The 18864-nt window shown below is 39.8% G+C and overlaps 1 protein-coding gene across 1 annotated transcript in view; it reads left to right on the top strand.

Moving 5' to 3' along the window:
- Nucleotides 1-15523, top strand: part of ZNF317 (zinc finger protein 317) — a 28694-nt gene extending 13171 nt beyond the window's left edge. The window contains exons 2-7 of the mRNA XM_067733400.1: nucleotides 5384-5509; nucleotides 6095-6234; nucleotides 6713-6839; nucleotides 7413-7508; nucleotides 7996-8078; nucleotides 8569-15523. Coding sequence (XP_067589501.1) covers nucleotides 5479-5509; nucleotides 6095-6234; nucleotides 6713-6839; nucleotides 7413-7508; nucleotides 7996-8078; nucleotides 8569-9888 — 1797 coding nt within the window. The 5' untranslated portion in view covers nucleotides 5384-5478 and the 3' untranslated portion in view covers nucleotides 9889-15523. The remainder of the gene's footprint in view (nucleotides 1-5383; nucleotides 5510-6094; nucleotides 6235-6712; nucleotides 6840-7412; nucleotides 7509-7995; nucleotides 8079-8568) is intronic.
- The last annotated feature ends 3341 nt before the right edge of the window (nucleotides 15524-18864 follow it).

The raw sequence follows: 18864 nt of genomic DNA, 5'->3' as shown, positions 1-18864 counted from the left end.
TAATTCTTTTGCTGCCTTTAGGTTTAGTTTGTGCTTATCTTGTGGCTTAAGGTGTAAAGTTAGGTTGTTTGAGATCTTCTTTAATGTAGATATTAACTGCTATAAATTTTCCTCTGAGCACTGCTTTCATTGCATCCCATCAATTTTGCTGTGTTACATTTCCGTTTTCATTTGTCTGAAAGTTTTTTCTAATTTCCCCAGTGATTTCTTCTTTGTCCTGTTGGTTGTGTGAGAATGTGTTGTTTCATTTCCATGTATTTGTAAATTTTCCAGCTTTCCCTCTATCATTGTTTTTTAGGTTCATTCCATTGTGGTTGGAGAATATATTTTGCTATTATTTGTCTTAAAATTGGTTGAGAATTGTGTTTGGCCTAATTTATGGCTTATTCTGGAAAACCCTAATTTTCTTTTTTTTCGTAAGTGTAGTTCATTGATTTTCACTGAGCTTGTCCACTTTTTAATGTAGACATTTAACTGTATACATTTCATTCTGAGAATGATTTTAACCTCATTTCACAAGTTTTTATTTGTTGTATTTTCATGTAGTATAAAATATTTATTAAATTTCCTTTGTTTTATCCTCTACATAAAATTATTTGTCTTTAACTTCCAAATATTTGAGTATTTTCTAGATATCTTACTGTTATTAATTTCAAATCTAGTACATTTGCTGTCTTTTTAAATTTGAGACTTTTTTATGGTCCAGCATATATGATCCAGACTCTATTGCTGGGTGTTGAATTGGAGAAAGTTAAATGATTTGGAGACATGTGGTGTAAGAGGTAGAATTCATTGACTTTTTTTCAAGAGTTTTAAAACATCTACTTAATTTTATTATTGAAGTATAATTAATTTATCATTTTGTGTTTATTACTGCTGTACAGCAAAGTGATTCAGTTATACATGTATATACTTTATCATTCTTTTCCATTATGGTTTATCATAGGGTATTGAATATAGTTCTCTGTGCTATACAGTGGAACCTTGTTGTTTATCCATTCTGTATATAAAAGGTTACATTTGCTAACCCCAAACTCCCACTCTATCCCTCCCCCAAACCCCTCTCCCTTGGCAACCACCAGTCTGTTCTCTATTCATTGACCTTTTCTGCCCCCACCCCCCTTCATTTTCTATTTAATATCGGGTAGTGGATTAGGACCTGAGTACAGTGGTGCACTCTTCTAGTTTCCTATATAGTTTAGGAAACAGAGTATAAAACAAGGAAATAAAAACAAGGGAGTAAAAACATAAAAATACATTGTGACAGGTTTTGTAGGAGAAAGAGAGTCAGCTAACAGAGAAAGCCAAGTTTTTTCATATGAAAATAATAACTTAAATTTTTAATGTGAAGAAGGTTGTGTGGATTTTTCTTTAGTTTGTAAGTGATTAGAGCCATGGAATGGAGCAGTTAAGTTGTAGCTTTTTTTTCCCCCTCATCTTTATTGGAGTATAATTGCTTTACAATGTTGTGTTGGTTTCTGCTGTATAACAAAGTGAATCGGCTATATGCATACATATATTCCCATACCTCACCTCCCTCTTGTGAGCGGCCAGAGGGCTGGCTACTGATTCTCTTCGTTGAGCCCAGAAACACAGGCTCAACAGGCTTTTTTTTTTTTTTTTTCAACAGGCTTTTGTATGAGATGTTCTTTGGTGGCTGTTAGTAGGCAGTGAGAATATGATTTTGAATTCATATTGGACCTTGAGTGTTAGAGATGAAAATTAAGGAACATTAAGGGAAGCCTTGGCAAAGCGCAGAGTATGAAGAGCAATAGGAAAAGGGCTGATTCTTGAGCAAATCCAGCCTTTAATGGTAGAAGGAGACCTTCTGAAAAAACCTTGACAGAGTATCAAGAGAAGTAGAGAGAGAACTAGGGAGAGAGTTATATAGAAGCCTAGAAAGAGAATGATTCTCGAAGAAAATAGACACCAAATTTTGCTGAGGATCTAAGACTGAAATGCACTTACTGGATTCCACTGACACAGGTGTAATTGTATTTTCTGTGAAGATGGAGATGATGGTAATTGACATTAGGTACACTGAATTAGGGAGATAGTGTGGACTGTCTTTATAAGCTTTTGCTCTGGAGGGAGGACTAAGTGTAGCTGAGGCAGATCTGAAGAGGTTGGTTTTAGAAGGGAGGGAGGGCAGACATCTTACTGGTAATAGGAGTCATAGGTCAGTTGTGGGAGGAATTTTTGTGTAACTGGAGACATGAAAGTAAGAAAGACTCCACTTAACTTTTTTAAAGTAGAGTATAATTTACGTTCAAGAAAATGCACATATCTCAGATGATCAGTTTGATGAATTTTTTGACACGGTGTACATTGTATAGCCACTAACTGAAAAAAATAATAAAATATTTCAGTTGCCCCAGAAAGTTCCCTCTTGCTTCTCATTCTACCACCATATCATATTCCTGCAAGGAGGCGACCAACTTTTTTCCTTCTGTTGACTTAAATAAACACATTTTGCTATCGACCTTAATAAATTTCACCTATTTGTGGAATAGGAGTTATAGAGCTTTTTTTTTGTCTCGCTTCTGTTGGTCAGCATTATAGAAGTTCATCCATGTTGTGTGTCTCAGTAGTTTCTTTTCGTTGATGAGTAGTATTCCACTCTACATACCACAGTTTGCTTATTCATTCTTTTGTTGATGGATATTTAGATTGCTTACACTTTGGGGCTATTAAGAATCAGATTGCTATGACCATTTTTATATGAATCTTTGTGGACATGTTTTAAAATTTTTCTCTTGGGTAAATATCTAGGAGTGGAATTGCTGAGTCAAATGATAGGTATACTTTTTAAGAAACTGGCGCATTGTTTTCCAAAGTGATTGAACCATTTCACACCCCCACCTTTAGTATGTGAGAGTTTTGGGTATGCTGTATCCTTGCCACCATTTAGTGTTTATAGTCTTTTAATTTTGGCTTCTCTGGTGGGTTAAAATGTTATACCATTAGTTTTAATTTGCATCCATCTGATGACTAATGATTTTGAGTAACTTGTCATGCTTATTGTTCCTCACTCATTTAATTTTGTGAAGTGTCTAAGTGTAGCCCTTGTTGAGTTTTTTTTTTATTTTTTATTATTATTGTTTGTAGGAGTTCTTTATGTAGTCTGAATGTGAATTCTTTCTCAGGTGTATGTACTGCAAATATCTTTTTTCCCCAATCTGTGGCTTGCCTATTTATTTTCTTTCTTTTTTTAAAAAAATAAACTTATTTATTTATTTATTTTTGGCTGTTTTGGGTCTTCGTTGCTGTGCACGGGCTTTCTCTAGTTGCGGCGGTGGTGCCCAGGCTTCTCATTGTCATGGTTTCTCTTGTTGCGGAGCATAGGCTCTAGGTATGTAGGCTTCAGTAGTTGTGGCACGTGGGCTCAGTAGTGTGGCTTGCGGGCTGTAGAGCTCAGGCTCAGTAGTTGTGGCACACGGGCTTAGTTGCTCCACAGCATGTGGGATCTTCCTGGACTAGGGCTAAAACCCATGTTCCCTGCATTGGCAGGCGGATTCTTAACCACTGTGCCATCAGGGAAGCCCCTATTTTCTTAATAATGTCATTTGATGACTAAAAATTTTTAATTTTGGTAAAGTCTAATTATTGATTTTTTTTAATGTTTAGTTCCATTTGTGTCTAGTCTAAAATGTTGTGTAACTCAATGTTGTTAAAGTCTTCTCTGGATTTTACTTTTTGGTGTCTGAGTTATGTCAAAAAGGTTTTTTTTAATTCAGATTTTTGTGTATGCAGTGATAATGGAGGTCAAAGTTCCTTTTTGTCCATTAAGTTCTTGCAGCACCTTGTTTTTTTCCTAATTTGAAGATCTAATTGGCTTTCTTAGGCGATTTATAAATTGGGCAGCATCCCATCTATCAACTATAGAAGGATGCTGTCTCAGCACTGTTTATTAAAAAGACCACTTTCCCTAATGAATTTCTTTATTCCCTTATTGAAAATCATTTGACTATGCACATGTAGGTCTATTTCTGTTTTGTTCCATTGACCTTTTGGTCTATACTTATTCCAACAGCTCTTCATTACTGTAGTAAAGTTAGTAATAGGAATCTTCCAAGTTTATTTTTCTTTCTTAACAGTGTTCTGGCTCTTCTAGATCTTCTGCATTTTGGTACCCATTTTAGATTTGTTTTGTCAATGTCTAGAACATAACCTGCTGAGATTTTGGTGATGACTGCGTTGTACCTGCAGATGAATTTGGGGAGAGTGAATACCTTAATAATATTGACTCTTGCAGCCCATGAAAGTGATATAGCTCCTCACTTATTTAAGTTTTTTATTTCTTCCAGCATGGTCTCACAGCTTTTATTTGTTTATTCCTATGGGCCTTATATGTTTTATGCTGTTATAAATGAAAGTATTTTTTAAGTTTCATTTTCCAGTTCTTTGCTGAGTTATGTTTTTTTTGTTGTGGTTACTGTGAAATGAAATGCAAGATTATTTGCTGAAAGCAAGGGTCATGTAAGACAGTTTGGGGTTTAGAAAAACTGGTGAGATTTTTACATGGTTTTGGGGAGATTGGGTTACCACTTATGCTTTTCTTTAGTATAGATGCTCCTTCAAGGTTAGTGACTGTTTTGAAAGCTGCTAGTGTGACTGGGTATGTGCGGACTGGTCTTTCCAGGTACCTTCAGGGAGGAAACAGATGGTTGGAATCATCCCAGACTGGTCTTTTGCTCATTGAGGGTATACTAGGTAGAGGATTAAAGGAATTTGGACAAAAATTTGTAGAAGTGATGGAACATGATGGATCTCTCAGCTGAATAGGTGGGGCAGTGAAGAATTTGCTGTTAGGGAGCAAGGTGGTAGAAGCCCGGGTGGCCTGGAATCCCCTCTAAGTGCTAGAGTTTAAGTGAGAAGAATGTTGTGTAGGAGGTTTTGTCCAGAGGGCAAATTTCTGAATCATTGTTTGTGAAGTGAATCTGATTCCGGTGATGACAAGGCCTGGGCTGTGGCCCACAGGTGTGTATGTTGGTGTAGAGTGGGGGGCCAGAAGGCATTGGTGATCAGAACACATGGTCCAGATGGACCAGTCCTCATGGAAGCTGGAGCCATCCTAAGCCAGGAGGACTATGCCTTGAAGTTGAAGAAGTCTGGGGCCCAAGTGTTCAATGAGTGACAGAGTTTAACAGAATTGTAACTGGGGACAAATTACTTGAGAGAGTGAATCTGAATCTTACTTGAGGTAGGTCAGGGACCTCCGCCACATTGCCTGGAGGTTTTACCTAAGCAGGGTTAAGACCCAAGCTGAGACAGGCTGCTCCAAAGAGGAAACACTGAAAAACAAAAGTCAGAATTGTCCTGTTAGTGGGAGAGACAGAAAGCCTTTGGCTACACCTAGTAGTCTTTTTCTCATTTACCACAGATGCCTGCTCCAAGAGTCCCATGAGAGCGAGAGAGTAGCTTTCTGGTGCCAGTGCCCTGCTTTCATTCAGGCAAATTTACTATCATTCTCGGAGGATGGCAGCTCTTGGTCTGTCTCCCACATGTGGTAAGTTCTTCGGGTGATGAATACCCTCAGAAATCAAGCTTCAGTGGCCAGTGGCCCCTGCCCCTTCACTGAGGGCAAGGATGTGCACAGCTAGTGGGAGGGCTGCCAGGTTAGAAGTGGAGGAGGATACAGGAACTGAACGGGGGTGGGAGTGAGTGAAGTCTTGAGAGCTCCCCACGTGACTGTGTCTGATTCAGGGTCTTTGTGAGTTTGGGTGAGGCAGGGAGTGTTTGTAGTTGCTGTGTAAGGAGGGATGCTGGTCATTGGTAACCCTGCGGCATCCCATTTATTATTTTGATAAGTCTGGATGAAGTAACAGCTCTATCTCAGAGCTTCTATTTCTTTACCCATAAATTGAGAATATATATCATTATCTTTATGGCTATGTAGGCCCACCACCCTTTTTCCTGTCCTTGAGTAGAGCAGGGCTTCTCTGGCTTGTTGCACAACAGTGTGTGTGAGTGAGTGTGTGAGGGAATGTGAGATTGGGGCATGTGCACTGCACACATATCGTTAGTGTGAGACTGTTTCCTGATCTGCGAATGTCAGGTGGGCTTTAATCCTCATGGGTCCTCTTTTCTCTAGCTATGTCCAACCAGGAGCCTGCCTATGTCCATGAGTCAGAAATTCCTCTTTCTTCGAAAGACCATTCCTGTCCCCAGGATGTGGAGCTGTTTGCATACAATGGCCTGGAGCCTCATACATCAACCAGTGTTGGTTCCCAGGTACACCAAGATCTCAAGGCCCCTGAGGGTGGAGGAGGCACTTCCCTAGAATGCCCGCAACATCACGTGTTAGGATTCTTTTAGATCTTTATCCAGGCTGATCAATGCATGATCAGGGTGCAAGAGGAAGAGCGGGAGAAGTTGGTGAGGCTGTCCTGGTATCAGGGATGTTAGGGGAAATGACTTATATAACAGGTGTTTCTCTCATAGTAAAGCTCAAAGCTCTCAGGCCAGGTTTGGAGTGGAAGTAGGTTTGATCCCATGTCAGAGTTGCGTTTGAAGCAATGAGATTGTCTCATGAGATTTCTCATTGGAAGAGAAGACATCTGAGTGACTTCTAGAGTAAATGTTTAGACCCCAGATCCCCATATTGAAAATCCTGTGTTTAGAGTCTCTCCTGTGTAATCTTTAGCCTCAGCCATCTTGGAACACATACAGGCTGTGTTCTCACCGACCCCAAATGTGTGTGGTGTTTCAGAAATCAGTGACTTTCCAGGATGTTGCCGTGGACTTCACTGAGAAGGAGTGGCCCTTGCTGGATTCTTCTCAGAGAAAACTGTACAAAGATGTGATGCTGGAGAACTATAGCAACCTTGCCTCAGTGGGTAAGGCTGGCAGCATTTCTTCATTTATTCGTTCATGAATGAAATGTTTTTGTTGTAAGTACTTGCTGTGACCCAGGAACTGTGTGGGGATTCGGAACACAGTTATGAACAAGCCGACCTGGTGCCTGCCTTGATGGTACCTTGGCTATTGAGACCTGTCCATTGTATTGCCCTTGGAGGTTGTCAAGTGTGTCTGAGCTTGGGCATAGCTTTCTGAGTTAAGACGTCCTCAACCCTGGCAGTCCAGTGATTAGAACTCTGAGCTTTCACTGCCAAGGGCACGGGTTCAACCCCTGGTCGGAGAAGTAAGATCCTACAAGCCATGCGCCACGGCCAAAAAGAAAAGCAAATCCTCATTCTTTTGAAGGGCAAAATGTGTGGGTATTTGTGGTTTTGTGTTTTATGAAAGCCTTTCACTGTGTTCCTTAGAAATGTGGCACCATCATTTTGCTGCTCCTAAGTCAGACTTGTCCATCTTCAGAGCACTGAAGACCAAAACACTGACCCCAGACTAATGGAAGGGGTTGTCCTCTGCACGATCCTCCCTCAACATGTGTCTTTCCCCGTGAGTAGGGTGTCAGGTGAGCAAACCCAGCCTCATCTCCCACTTGGAGCAAGAAGAGGAGCTGAGGACAGAGGAGCAGGAACTTCACCAAGGCCCTTGTCCCGGTAAGCACCAGGCAGACACAAGTGCTTTTGAGAATCTGCTCTCTCCAGTGATTGGGATGACAGAGATCCATGAGGAAACATCACCCAGGGAAATCTGAAAATGCTCTTTCTCTTTCACTGTCCCTCCATCCTCTCACAATTCTTTTGGTCTCCATGTCCCTTCTTCTTTAAATTCGACATGTGTCCAAATGGGTTCTTTGTCCCATTCTTTCCTACTCAACATTCCTGATCTCACTCTTAATGCCATTATCAATGTCATTCTTTGAAGAGGTGCTTCTTAGTCAGCTTAAATTTCTACTCTTGTCATTGCCAAATATCTCACATAACCAGATTTTTCAGTCATTTTTACTCATGTGTGTTCTCCCCTTTCATATTCCCTTTTCTTCTTTAGGGTTAATATTTGCAAAGAAAGCCACCTCTGTTTTTGTCACCATCATCCCACCATTTTCTTTCTCCAGCAAGTTAATATTTTCCCAATTTGTTTCAGATTGGGAGACTCCATCTAAAACCAAATGGTCAATTCTTATGGAAGATATTTTTGGGAAGGAAACATCTCATGGTGTGACAATGGTAAGATTTCCTTGGGATAATTCTGGATCTTCCATATTGGGAGAGGACAGGGGCAGCCTGAGTTAGAAAAGCAGTTCAAAACCAGGCAGGTCCCCAAGAGGAAACAGTGTCAGAGACACTGAATATTACCGATTTGGGGAAAACCCTAAAACCTGACCCCAAACCTCTTCACTTAAAGTTCCAGTGAGTAAATATTTCTATAACTGTGTCTCAGATGTTGAGTGTTGGGGCTTAATTGAGTTTTAAACAGTTAACAAAGTATATGTAAAAATCGTTGTGAAAGTTATACACATGGAGCCTCAGAGCATAGCATTCACTTGTTTTCTTTGATGGAGTCCAAATAAGGCAGGAGCAGTACTTTTGCACTGCAAATTATGACATCATTAGTCGTAATGATGCGCTTCTATTTATGCCAGTTTATGTAGGGATAGTCTAAGGAATTTAATGAATATGGGAAATGCCTGAGTCAACCCTCCCTCTTCATCAACAGGAAAGCAGTCGGCTTGGAGAGAAATCCAGTGAATATGCTAACCTGTTTGACGTCTTCAGCATGGGTGCTCATCTTACTCAGCAAATGGGAAGGCACACTAGCAAGAGGCCTTATCACCGCCGGGACTGTGGGGTGACTTTCAAGAATAGATCTCATGTAACCCAACATGTGAACATTTACAATGGGAGGAAAATGCATGAATGTCATCAGTGCCAAAAAGCCTTCACCACGAGTGCTTCCCTTACACGGCACAGGAGAATACACACTGGGGAGAAACCCTATGAGTGCAATGCCTGTGGGAAAGCTTTCAATGACCCCTCAGCTCTTAGGAGTCATGCAAGAACTCACCTCACAGAGAAGCCCTTTGACTGCAGTCAGTGTGGAAATGCATTCCGAACCCTCTCCTCACTGAAGATACACATGAGAGTTCACACTGGGGAGAGACCTTATAAGTGTGATGAATGTGGGAAGGCATATGGCAGGAGCTGCCATCTCATTGCACACAGAAGAACACACACTGGAGAGAGACCCTACGAATGTCACGACTGTGGGAAAGCTTTCCAGCATCCCTCACATCTCAAAGAGCACGTCAGGAACCACACTGGAGAGAAACCCTACGAATGCACACAGTGTGGAAAAGCCTTCCGATGGAAGTCCAACTTTAACTTGCACAAGAAGAACCACATGGTAGAGAAAACATACGAGTGTAAAGAGTGCGGGAAATCCTTTGGGGACCTCCTCTCACGGAGAAAACACATGAGAATTCACATTGTAAAGAAACCTGTTGAATGTAGACAGTGTGGGAAAGCCTTCAGAAACCAGTCCATCCTTAAGACACACATGAATTCCCACACTGGAGAGAAACCGTATGGGTGCGATCTCTGTGGGAAAGCCTTCAGTGCAAGCTCCAACCTAACTGCGCACAGAAAAATACACACTCAAGAGAGGCGCTACGAGTGTGCCACCTGCGGTAAGGTCTTTGGTGATTATTTATCACGGAGGAGGCACATGAGCATTCATCTCGTAAAGAAGCATGTTGAATGCAGACAGTGTGGGAGGGCCTTCAGAAACCAGTCGACCCTTAAGACACACATGAGGAGTCACACAGGAGAGAAGCCTTATGAGTGTGATCACTGTGGGAAAGCCTTTAGCATCTGCTCGAACCTTAATGTGCACCGGAGGATACACACTGGGGAGAAGCCCTACGAGTGCCTGGTCTGCGGGAAAGCCTTCAGTGATCACTCGTCCCTCAGGAGTCACGTGAAGACACACCGGGGAGAGAAGCTCTTCACATCATCAGTGTGGAAAAGACTCCAGTGACACATTTCTTTAAAGAGAAACATGAGAGCGCAGACCTGGCAGGTGTAAGGAAGGCAGGAAGCCTTGATGAACTCATCTCACTGGGCACAAAAGAATATGTGTTAACTTGGGAGAAATCCAATTTGTTTAATAACTGTGGAAAGACTTGGGTTTTTTCACATCACTTTGGAGATAGTGTGAGAACTCAAGATAGTTGAGAAAACATGTGTTTGTGGTGTGAAGAAGCCGTCAGTGTACGTTTAGCTCTCAACAAACGAGAACTTAGGGGGAGAAACCCTAGTCTGATATTTAATGTCAAAATGACTTTAGCATCACCTTGTACCTCCTTGGCACAAGAGTAAGCCCACCAGGGAGGATCTCTGTAAATTCCAAGACTGGACAGACCTTTCCTGGTCTCACTGTATTCCTCATGAGAGAAATCACACTGAAGAGAAAAACCTATGAAATAAGGAACATGGGAAAGTCGGTAACGGGTGGGCAAACTATGGCCAGCTGTCTGTTTTTGTACAGCTGGCAAGCTGAGAATATTTGTTGCATTTTTAAGAAGAAAAATATGTGCCAGAGATCATGTGTGCCCGACAAAGTCTAAAATGCTGTCTGGCCCTTTACAGAAAAAAATTGCCAGTCCTTGGTCTACAGTGGTTCTCAACTGGGGATAACTTTGCTCCCCGGGAGACACTTGGCAATGTCTGGAGACATTTTTGGTTGTCAAAGCTGGGGAGGTGCCACTGGCATGTTTTGGGAAACATCGGGGTTGCTGTTAAATATCCTGCAGTGGACAGGAGGCTTCCCCCAAGAGAGAGAAATTATGTGCCCCAAAATGTCAGTATTGTTGAGGTTGAGAAACCTTAGCCAACAATCCCTCCATTTTTTATGAAACACGTGGGTACTCACACTAGGAGAAATTTCTATTTAAAACTTCAAAATTATAATCTGTGTAATTCTTTCAGGAAACACATGAGAACCCACACTGCAGACAATCCCTATGTGGAGATAATTTCATCCACAGCCCTGTCACTTGTGCATATGAGAATTCACTCCCCAGTGGGATTTCTTAGTAAATGTGGAATTGCACTTATCAGTCTTTCATCATGAAAGTGGACCCCAGCTCATGAATTTTTAAGTCTTTAATTTTAAGATTATGCTCTTCCAAATAACCCTTATGCCCCATCACAGAAGGTTTGTATATAGTATTTTTACTAGAATTTCATTCTCGATATGTCTTCATTTCCTTTTAGACAACTTACTTGACCGATGGAATTTTTTAGAATAGTGTTATATGCTGTGTAACATGTGGGTATTTTTAGTACCTGTTTGTTACAAGTATCTAATTCAAATACAGTTGTGATCAGAGCAGGATGTCTTCATCAGATTGATCCTTTGGAATGTTTTTGGCCTCCCATCCAGCCAAGAGTAACATATAGTTGCTCCTTCAGTATCTCATATTCTTTTATATCAAGAAAGTCCAAGTTTTGTCTGATTAGTAAGGTGTGCTATTTTTAAAAATCTCTTACAGGTTTTCCTGCAGCTAGTACAGTCCATGTCCACAGCCTGGCCATTGACAAATAAGCACATATCACTGTATGGGCTGTAAAAAAGCTTTTGGAAAAGAGTCATTCTTGCCTAGATTCTTCTCTACATTTTTTTTTCCTTGCTCTTCTCATTACTTCTTACCTTGAAAAGAGATTCAGTATCTTGTGTTAAAGGTGCATCTTATGACCGTGAGGATGCAAGCCACAGGCTGAAGGGGGAGATAACCGCAGAAAAATCACAATGATCCTGGCTTCCCCCGTGGCTTCTTTGAGTGTCTGCAATAGTCCTGGATTTGTTGTTTCCAGACTTCCTATTACATGAGAAAAAAGAAAACTGATTATTGGTTTAAGCTATTTTGGATATTTGATTGTTTAATCTATTTAATAATTGTTTTATTGGTGGCAGGAGGGTTCCACTGTACCCAGCTGGATGCTATCTGTAACCCATACATCTGGTCATTAGTGAGGTTGGAGAGCTGCTACATGTGTGGGTATAATCTACTTATACTTTTAGTTGTTGGATATGGGTTTTAAAAATCCTTAAACCATGTTTTTAAATTGTATTTCAAATCCCTGATGTACTTAAACATTACTTCTTGACTTGTGTTGAAATAAGTGTATTAGTTTTCACAAAAGCTCTAAGAAGTAGGTACCACCAGTAACTCCCTTTTGCATATGGGCAGTCTGAGGCAAGGAAGTTTAAGGGTGCTTGTGTGAGGTCAGCTCAATAACAAGTAGTAGTGTCTGTGTTTTAAGTCCATACTCTCTTATGTCAGGCCCTGTTTTGTGCCCTGAATCTATAGCAGTGAGTCAGGATTTTTGCCTTCATGGTGATCACATTCTACTTGGGATTAAGGCACGTGATAAACAAATGAGTAAATATATTGTATATCAGGTGGTGGTCAGTTCAGTGCTGGGAAATTTAAGCATGGTGATGATGAGAGGGATGCGGGGGTTCAGTGGAACTATTGGATGGATAGTGAAAGCCTTTCTTTTAAGGGGACATTTGAGTAGAGATGTAAATTCACTGCCAGTGTGCACCATGTTGTAATGTGGGGAAGAGCACCCTCGGCAGTTCAAAGGTCATGAAAAAGAATTTTGCTTGGGACAGAGGGGCCAGTGTGACTGGAGTCAGGCAAGCTTGGGAGTTGCAGAAGTTGTTGAGGTCAGAGCTGGATTGAGGTCCTGTTCACTGCAGCATCTTGTGGGTTAACTGGAAGGACTTTGCCTTTCTTTCTCAGTGTGGAAAGTCAGTGGAGGATTTTGGACAGAGAAGTGACAGCCATTCAATTTCTGTTTTTAGAGGAACATAGTGGCTTATGGGTTGATAGGCTAAATAGAGGGACAAGATGCAAACAGAAACCTGTTAGAAGGTCATTGCAAAGTTCAAGTTAAATGTAACAGGGTCCAGATTATTAGTAGTAGGGGTGTTTTTAGAGTCACGTTGAATGTGGCTGTAGTTTCTTTTGTATTTTCATCCCACAATTCGTTTAACTAGTGCTGATGTACAGTTAGTTGCTGGACTATTTCCACTTTTCCCAGTTAGGAACAATGCTGCTTTAAGAAATTGTGTACATGCCTTCTGGAGCGTTGCTGAGTTATTCCAGGAGTGTGAAATTGCTGGGTTGTAAAGTCTGCATGTTCATTTTATCTTAATGCCACAGTTGTTTCTGCAGTGTTTGTGTAATGATACCTGTGTGGTAACATTTAAAACAGGTTTTACTGAAATGCAGAAAAGTGCTTAACTCATACAGCTAAATTATCACATGAACACATCCGTGTAAACAGGCAAGAAAAATGTTTTACTCTCATTTCTGATAACCCCTTCTCGCTTTGTCCACATAACAAACCTTTCCTTACCCCTCACAAGTGACTTATATTCTAACTCTGACAACATGGCTTGGATTTTTGTTTTTGAACCCTATGCAAATGGAGCCAAACAGTATACGTTCTTTAGTGTCTGTCTTAATTTGCCCAGTATTTTTGTGAGGACCTCTAGATAGTAATACATTTTATTGGGTTCCATTGTTTGAATATTCCATTTATTTAAGCAGTTTGTGTTGATGGACATTTGTCTTTTCAGCTTGGGGCTATTGTAAATAATGCTTCTGTGAGCATATTTTAGTATTTCTGGTAGTGCATAAGTGCATATATTTCTCTTGGGTGTATACCCTGGACTGAAATCACTGGATCACATGGGATGCATATTTCATAGATGATGCCAATTTTCCAAAGTGGTTGTACAAATTTGTTTTTCAACAGGCTATTTTATGGAGTTGGATCAGATGATACTAAAGTTGCCTGCCTTTTTCTTACTGATTTATATATTCCAGATGTGGGCCCTATGGCTGGATACGTTTTGCAAGTAATTTTTCCCACTCTGGCTTATCTCTTCAGTGTTTTAATTGGTGTCTTCTGATTAAATGAGTTCTTGATTTTAATGTCACCTAATTTTTTTTTTTTTTGGCAACACAGGACTGAAAAGCCATTTTATTTCCACAGTTACAGTCTTAGGATTAATAAAATTATTTTTGGAATTGATCTTGGAGGTAGGGGACCATAATATTAATAATACCTCACCATTTCCCACACAGACACAAAGCAAATGCACAACACAACACCAGACATACCGAATGTCATCTAATCTTTATGGGCATCATTCTTCTGTTCCTGTGTAAGAAACATTTACCTACCCTGAAGGCAAGAAGATGTTTCACATTTTTTTCTATAGGTTTTATTGTTTTAGTATACACATTTAGATCTACCCCTTGGAATTGATTTTTTGTGTTATTGTGTGAGGGAGGATTAAGGTTTTTTTTTTTCCATATTAACTCAGCATCATTTATTTTAAAAGTACATCTTTACCCTAGGGATTTTTCACCTTTGTCATATACTGAATTCCATATGTCTTGGGTCTAAATTTGGACTTTATTCTATTCTATTGGTCTGTTTGTTCACACACCATGCCACAGTGTTTAAATTATAAATCAGAGGCTTTATAATAAGTTTCAATGTCTGGATGGACTAGTTCCCCCTCATGGTTTTTCTTTTTAAGTGTTTTTCTAGGTATTCTTGTATGCATGTGTGTGTGCGGGGAGGGAGGTATATGTACTTGTCTATTATCTTGTCCAACTCCATAAAATTAGCTTGTTGGTATTTTTATTGGCTTTGCCTTGAATTTATAACTTATAAATTAACTTGGGAGAATTAATATTTCTATAATGTTGTCATCTTATCCAAGAACAGGGGATGTCTTCCGATTAGTTCAAGTCTACTTTAGTGTATGTCAGGAATGTTTAAGAATTTGCTTTGTAAAAGTTTTCTACATTCTTGTTAGGTTTTCCCTAAGTATTTAATATTACATTGTAAATTAAATTTTCTCTACCATTATGTTTTCTCTTCACAGTTTCTGTATATGAGAGCTATTAATTTTGTATCTTGATTTTATAATTTGATACTTCACTGAATTCTTTCATTTTTTGAGTTCATTTTATTATTTATTTTCTGGGATTTTCCAGGTATACTACCGTATCATCTGCAAACTGAGTGAGCTTTGCTTGTTTATCAACTCTTACGCCTCTTACTGTTTTTGATTGTCTGATTGCATTGGCTAGTACCTCTAGTATGATAATAGAGGGCATTCTTGCCTTGTTCTAGAGGTAATGCCCCTATTGTTTTTCCGTTCATTAAGATAAATGTTCTTTAGAACTAAGGTGTACAGTTGACCCTTGAACAACGTGGGGGTTAGGGACACCGACCCTCCACACAGAAAATCCATGTATAACTTTACTGTTTGCCCTCCATATCCATGGTTCCACATCCAAGGATTCAGTTGCAGATTATATAGTATTGTAGTACATAATTTTTGAGAAAAAAAAAATCCATGTATAAGTGGACCCATGCAGTTCAAACCTATGTTGTTCAGGGGTCAACTGTATATTTTATCATATTGAGAAGGTATCCTGTGTTCTTGAATGTTTTACTATGAATGGGTATTGTATTTTGTGCAAGTTTTTCTGAAGATCAATGAGGAGGATTGTGATTCTCTTCCTCTGATTTATCAATATAGTATATGATATTAATAAATTTCTCAATACTCAACAGATTTTGTGTCCCTAGAATGAATTTTATTGGCCATGGTATATTATTTTCTTAATGTGTTGTTGGATTCTGTTTGCTAGTATTTTGTTTAGAATTTTGCATTGGTATTCATGAATAATTGATGTGTGGTTTCTTAGTACTGTCTGTCTGGTTTGGGTATTAGTATTATGGCTGCTTCATGAGAGGAATTAGGAATTTTTGCCTCCTTTTCAATGCTCTGGAATAATTTGTACAGCATTAAGACTATGTGGTTTTTAGAAGATTTGGTAGAATTCTTTGTGAAACCATCGGGGTGGAGTGCTTTTTAGTGGTTTGTTTTCTTAGGAACTTTATTTCTTTAATGGAAATTAGTCTGTTTTAAGCTTTCTAACCTGAATGGAGTCAGCACTGGTAATCTGTATTTTCCTAGGAAATTGTTCATTTAACATAGAGGTCAGCAAAGTGGTTATATGATTTTAAAAATATTTTTTGATTCAGTGGTCATCACCTCTTATTTTTTCTATATTTGCTTTCTCATTTCGTGCATCAAATAAGCTAGTGGTTTATTTGTTTTTTTGAAAAAAATGGAATTAATTTCTTCTTATTACTTATTTATTTAGGCTGTACCGGGTCTTAGTTGCAGCATGCAGGATCTTTAGTTGTGACATGCAGACTTCTTAGTTGCGGCATGCAGGTGAGATCTTAGTTCCCCGACCAGGGATCGAACCTGGGCCCCCTGCAATGGGAGTGTGGAATCTTACCCACTGGACCACCAGGGAAGTCTCTTCCTCATTAATTTCTGCTTTTATCTCCACTACTTCCTTATGCTTTCTTTTGGTTTATTTTTCTTTTTCTAGGTTTTTTTTTTCTTAATAGTAATTAATTTATTCTTAATCTTTCATTTCATTCACAAGTGTTTTGTGCAGTGAATTTTCCTCTGCTCACTGATTTGAATGCATCCCATAGATTCTAATATGTAGTTTTGATTATCATCATTTCTTTACAGTTCTGTAATTTCAGTTTGTATTTTTACTTTCACTTAGGAGTTAATAAGGTTTTTAAATATCCAGGTACAGGGCTTCTCTGGTGGCGCAGTGGTTGAGAGTCCGCCTGCCGATGCAGGGGACACGGGTTCGTGCCCTGGTCCAGGAGGATCCCACGTGCCGCAGAGTGACTGGGCCTGTGAGCCATGGCCGCTGAGCCGGCGTGTCCAGAGCCTGTGCTCCGCAACGGGAGAGGCCACAGCAGTGAGAGGCCCGCGTACCACAAAAAAAAAAAAAAAGTATCCAGGTACAAGAACCCTTTTTGTTTTTGTTAGTAAAGTCTAGGTTTATTTTATGTTGGTTATTCTGCAATTTGAATATAATATGCCTAGATCTAGGCTTTTTTTTTTTCCTTTTTTCTATTGATCCCATTTGTATTGATGATCTCTTAGTTTCCTGTATCTGTGGTGGTTTGCTATCTGTCATTAATTTTGGAAAATTCTCATCCGTTATTACTTCAAATATTCTGTTCTTTTCTCTCATTCTTCTCCTTCTGGTATTCCCATTATATGCATTTACACCTTTTGTAAATTGTCCTGCAGTTCTTGGGTATTGTTTTTCTTTTCATATTTTTCTTTGCATTTCAGTTTTGAAAGTTTCACTGCTGTATCTTCAAGCTCACTGATCATTCTTTCTTCAGCCACATCCAGTCTATCGAGCCCATCCTTTGATAGCATTCTTCATTTCTGATATAGTGTTTTTTATTTTTAGCATTTCCTTTGATTCTTTCTTTTTTTTAATTTAAATTTAAATTTTTTTATTTTTGGCTGCGTTGGGTCTTCGTTGCTGTGCGCGGGCTTTCTCTAGTTGTGGCGAGCGGGGGCTACTCTTCGTTGCAGTGCACGGGCTTCTCATTGCGGTGGCTTCTCTTGCTGCGGAGCACGGGCTCTAGGTGTGCGGGCTTCAGTAGTTGTGGCACGCAGGCTCAGTAGTTGCACAGGCTCTAGAGTGCAGGCTCAGTAGTTGTGGAGCATGGGCTTAGCTATTCCACGGCATGTGGGATCTTCCCGGACCAGGGCTTGCACCCGTGTCCCCTGCATTGGCAGGCAGATTCTTAACCACTGAGCCACCAGGGAAGTCCTTGATTCTTTCTTAAAATTTCCATTTCTCTGCTTACATTACCCATTTGTTCTTACATATTCCCTTTATCCATTAGAACCCATACCATATTAACCACAGTTAATTAAAATTCCCAGTCTGGTAATTCCAGAATCTCTGCCATAACTGAGTCTGGTTCTGATGCTTGCTTTCTTGTTTTAGACTGTTTCTTTTCTTTTTTCCTTGCCTTTTAATACGGCTTGCAGTTTTTTTGTTGAAATCTTGACATGATGTGTTGGGTAAAGTGAACCGCAGTAGATAGTCCTTTAATGTGCTTAATGTTTTTCTAGCTAGAAGTTAGCCTGTGTTTGCTGATTGTGTAGCTATTGTGTCAGAGGCTAAAGTATCCTCCAGTGTCCTTATTTTTATCTTCCCTGTTCTTGGGTTCTTCTAGAGACTGTTTTTTAAATTTTATTTATTTACTTATTTTTGCAGCCTTTCAAATTTATTTGGGTTTGTTTAACTTTAATTTTTATCTTTTGGCCATGCTGTGCAGCTTGTGGGATCTCAGTTCCCTGACCGGGGATTGAACCCCGGGCTGCAGGAGTGAAAGCCTGGAATCCTAACCACTAGGCCACCAGGGAACTCCCTAGAGACTCTTTAAATAGGAGCTTAAGACTAGCAATTCTTTAAACTGTAGTCCTTTGTTCTACACGAGCCCAGGAAAATCCTTTCCCTTCAGTTTAAGCTACGTGCGTTCCTTTATATTTGTCTTTAGCCCACTGCTACTTTTATGAATTCAGAATAAAAGCTGATTTTTTTTAAAAGTACTCAGTTACGCCTTGAGAATCTAAGTAGATAAATAAATCTGCTTCCTAAAGACAAGTTCCAGCCTCAGGCCTTTGACAATCCTTCTGACTTAATATTTGTGATATCTAAAAAAGTTTCTCTACCTTACCCAAGAAGAAGGCAGATTTGAATACTGTAACATAGATCAAATGCCGTCTTCTACACACCACTGTAAGTTAGTCATTCACCTGAGAATACACAGGTGAAATAAGTCAACTTATCAGCTGGAAACTGGGACCATTTATTGAGTGCTGTCTGTTCAGCCTCACTTCATCTGTCAACTGCAGTACCTTTCATGCTGGTACCACCTGATAGATCAGTTGGGCTTATAGTGCATTATGTCAGGGGGGCAGGTCACAGGGCTTCCATCTTCCGTTTGTCTTCCTGAAGTCCCTGCACCCTGTCCACTTGCAGTGCTCCATGCAGGTCTTTGG

Source organism: Pseudorca crassidens, chromosome 3 (assembly GCF_039906515.1).
Source record: "Pseudorca crassidens isolate mPseCra1 chromosome 3, mPseCra1.hap1, whole genome shotgun sequence".
Taxonomy (NCBI): Eukaryota; Metazoa; Chordata; class Mammalia; order Artiodactyla; family Delphinidae; genus Pseudorca; species Pseudorca crassidens.
This window is presented reverse-complemented; position numbering and strand designations above follow the sequence as displayed.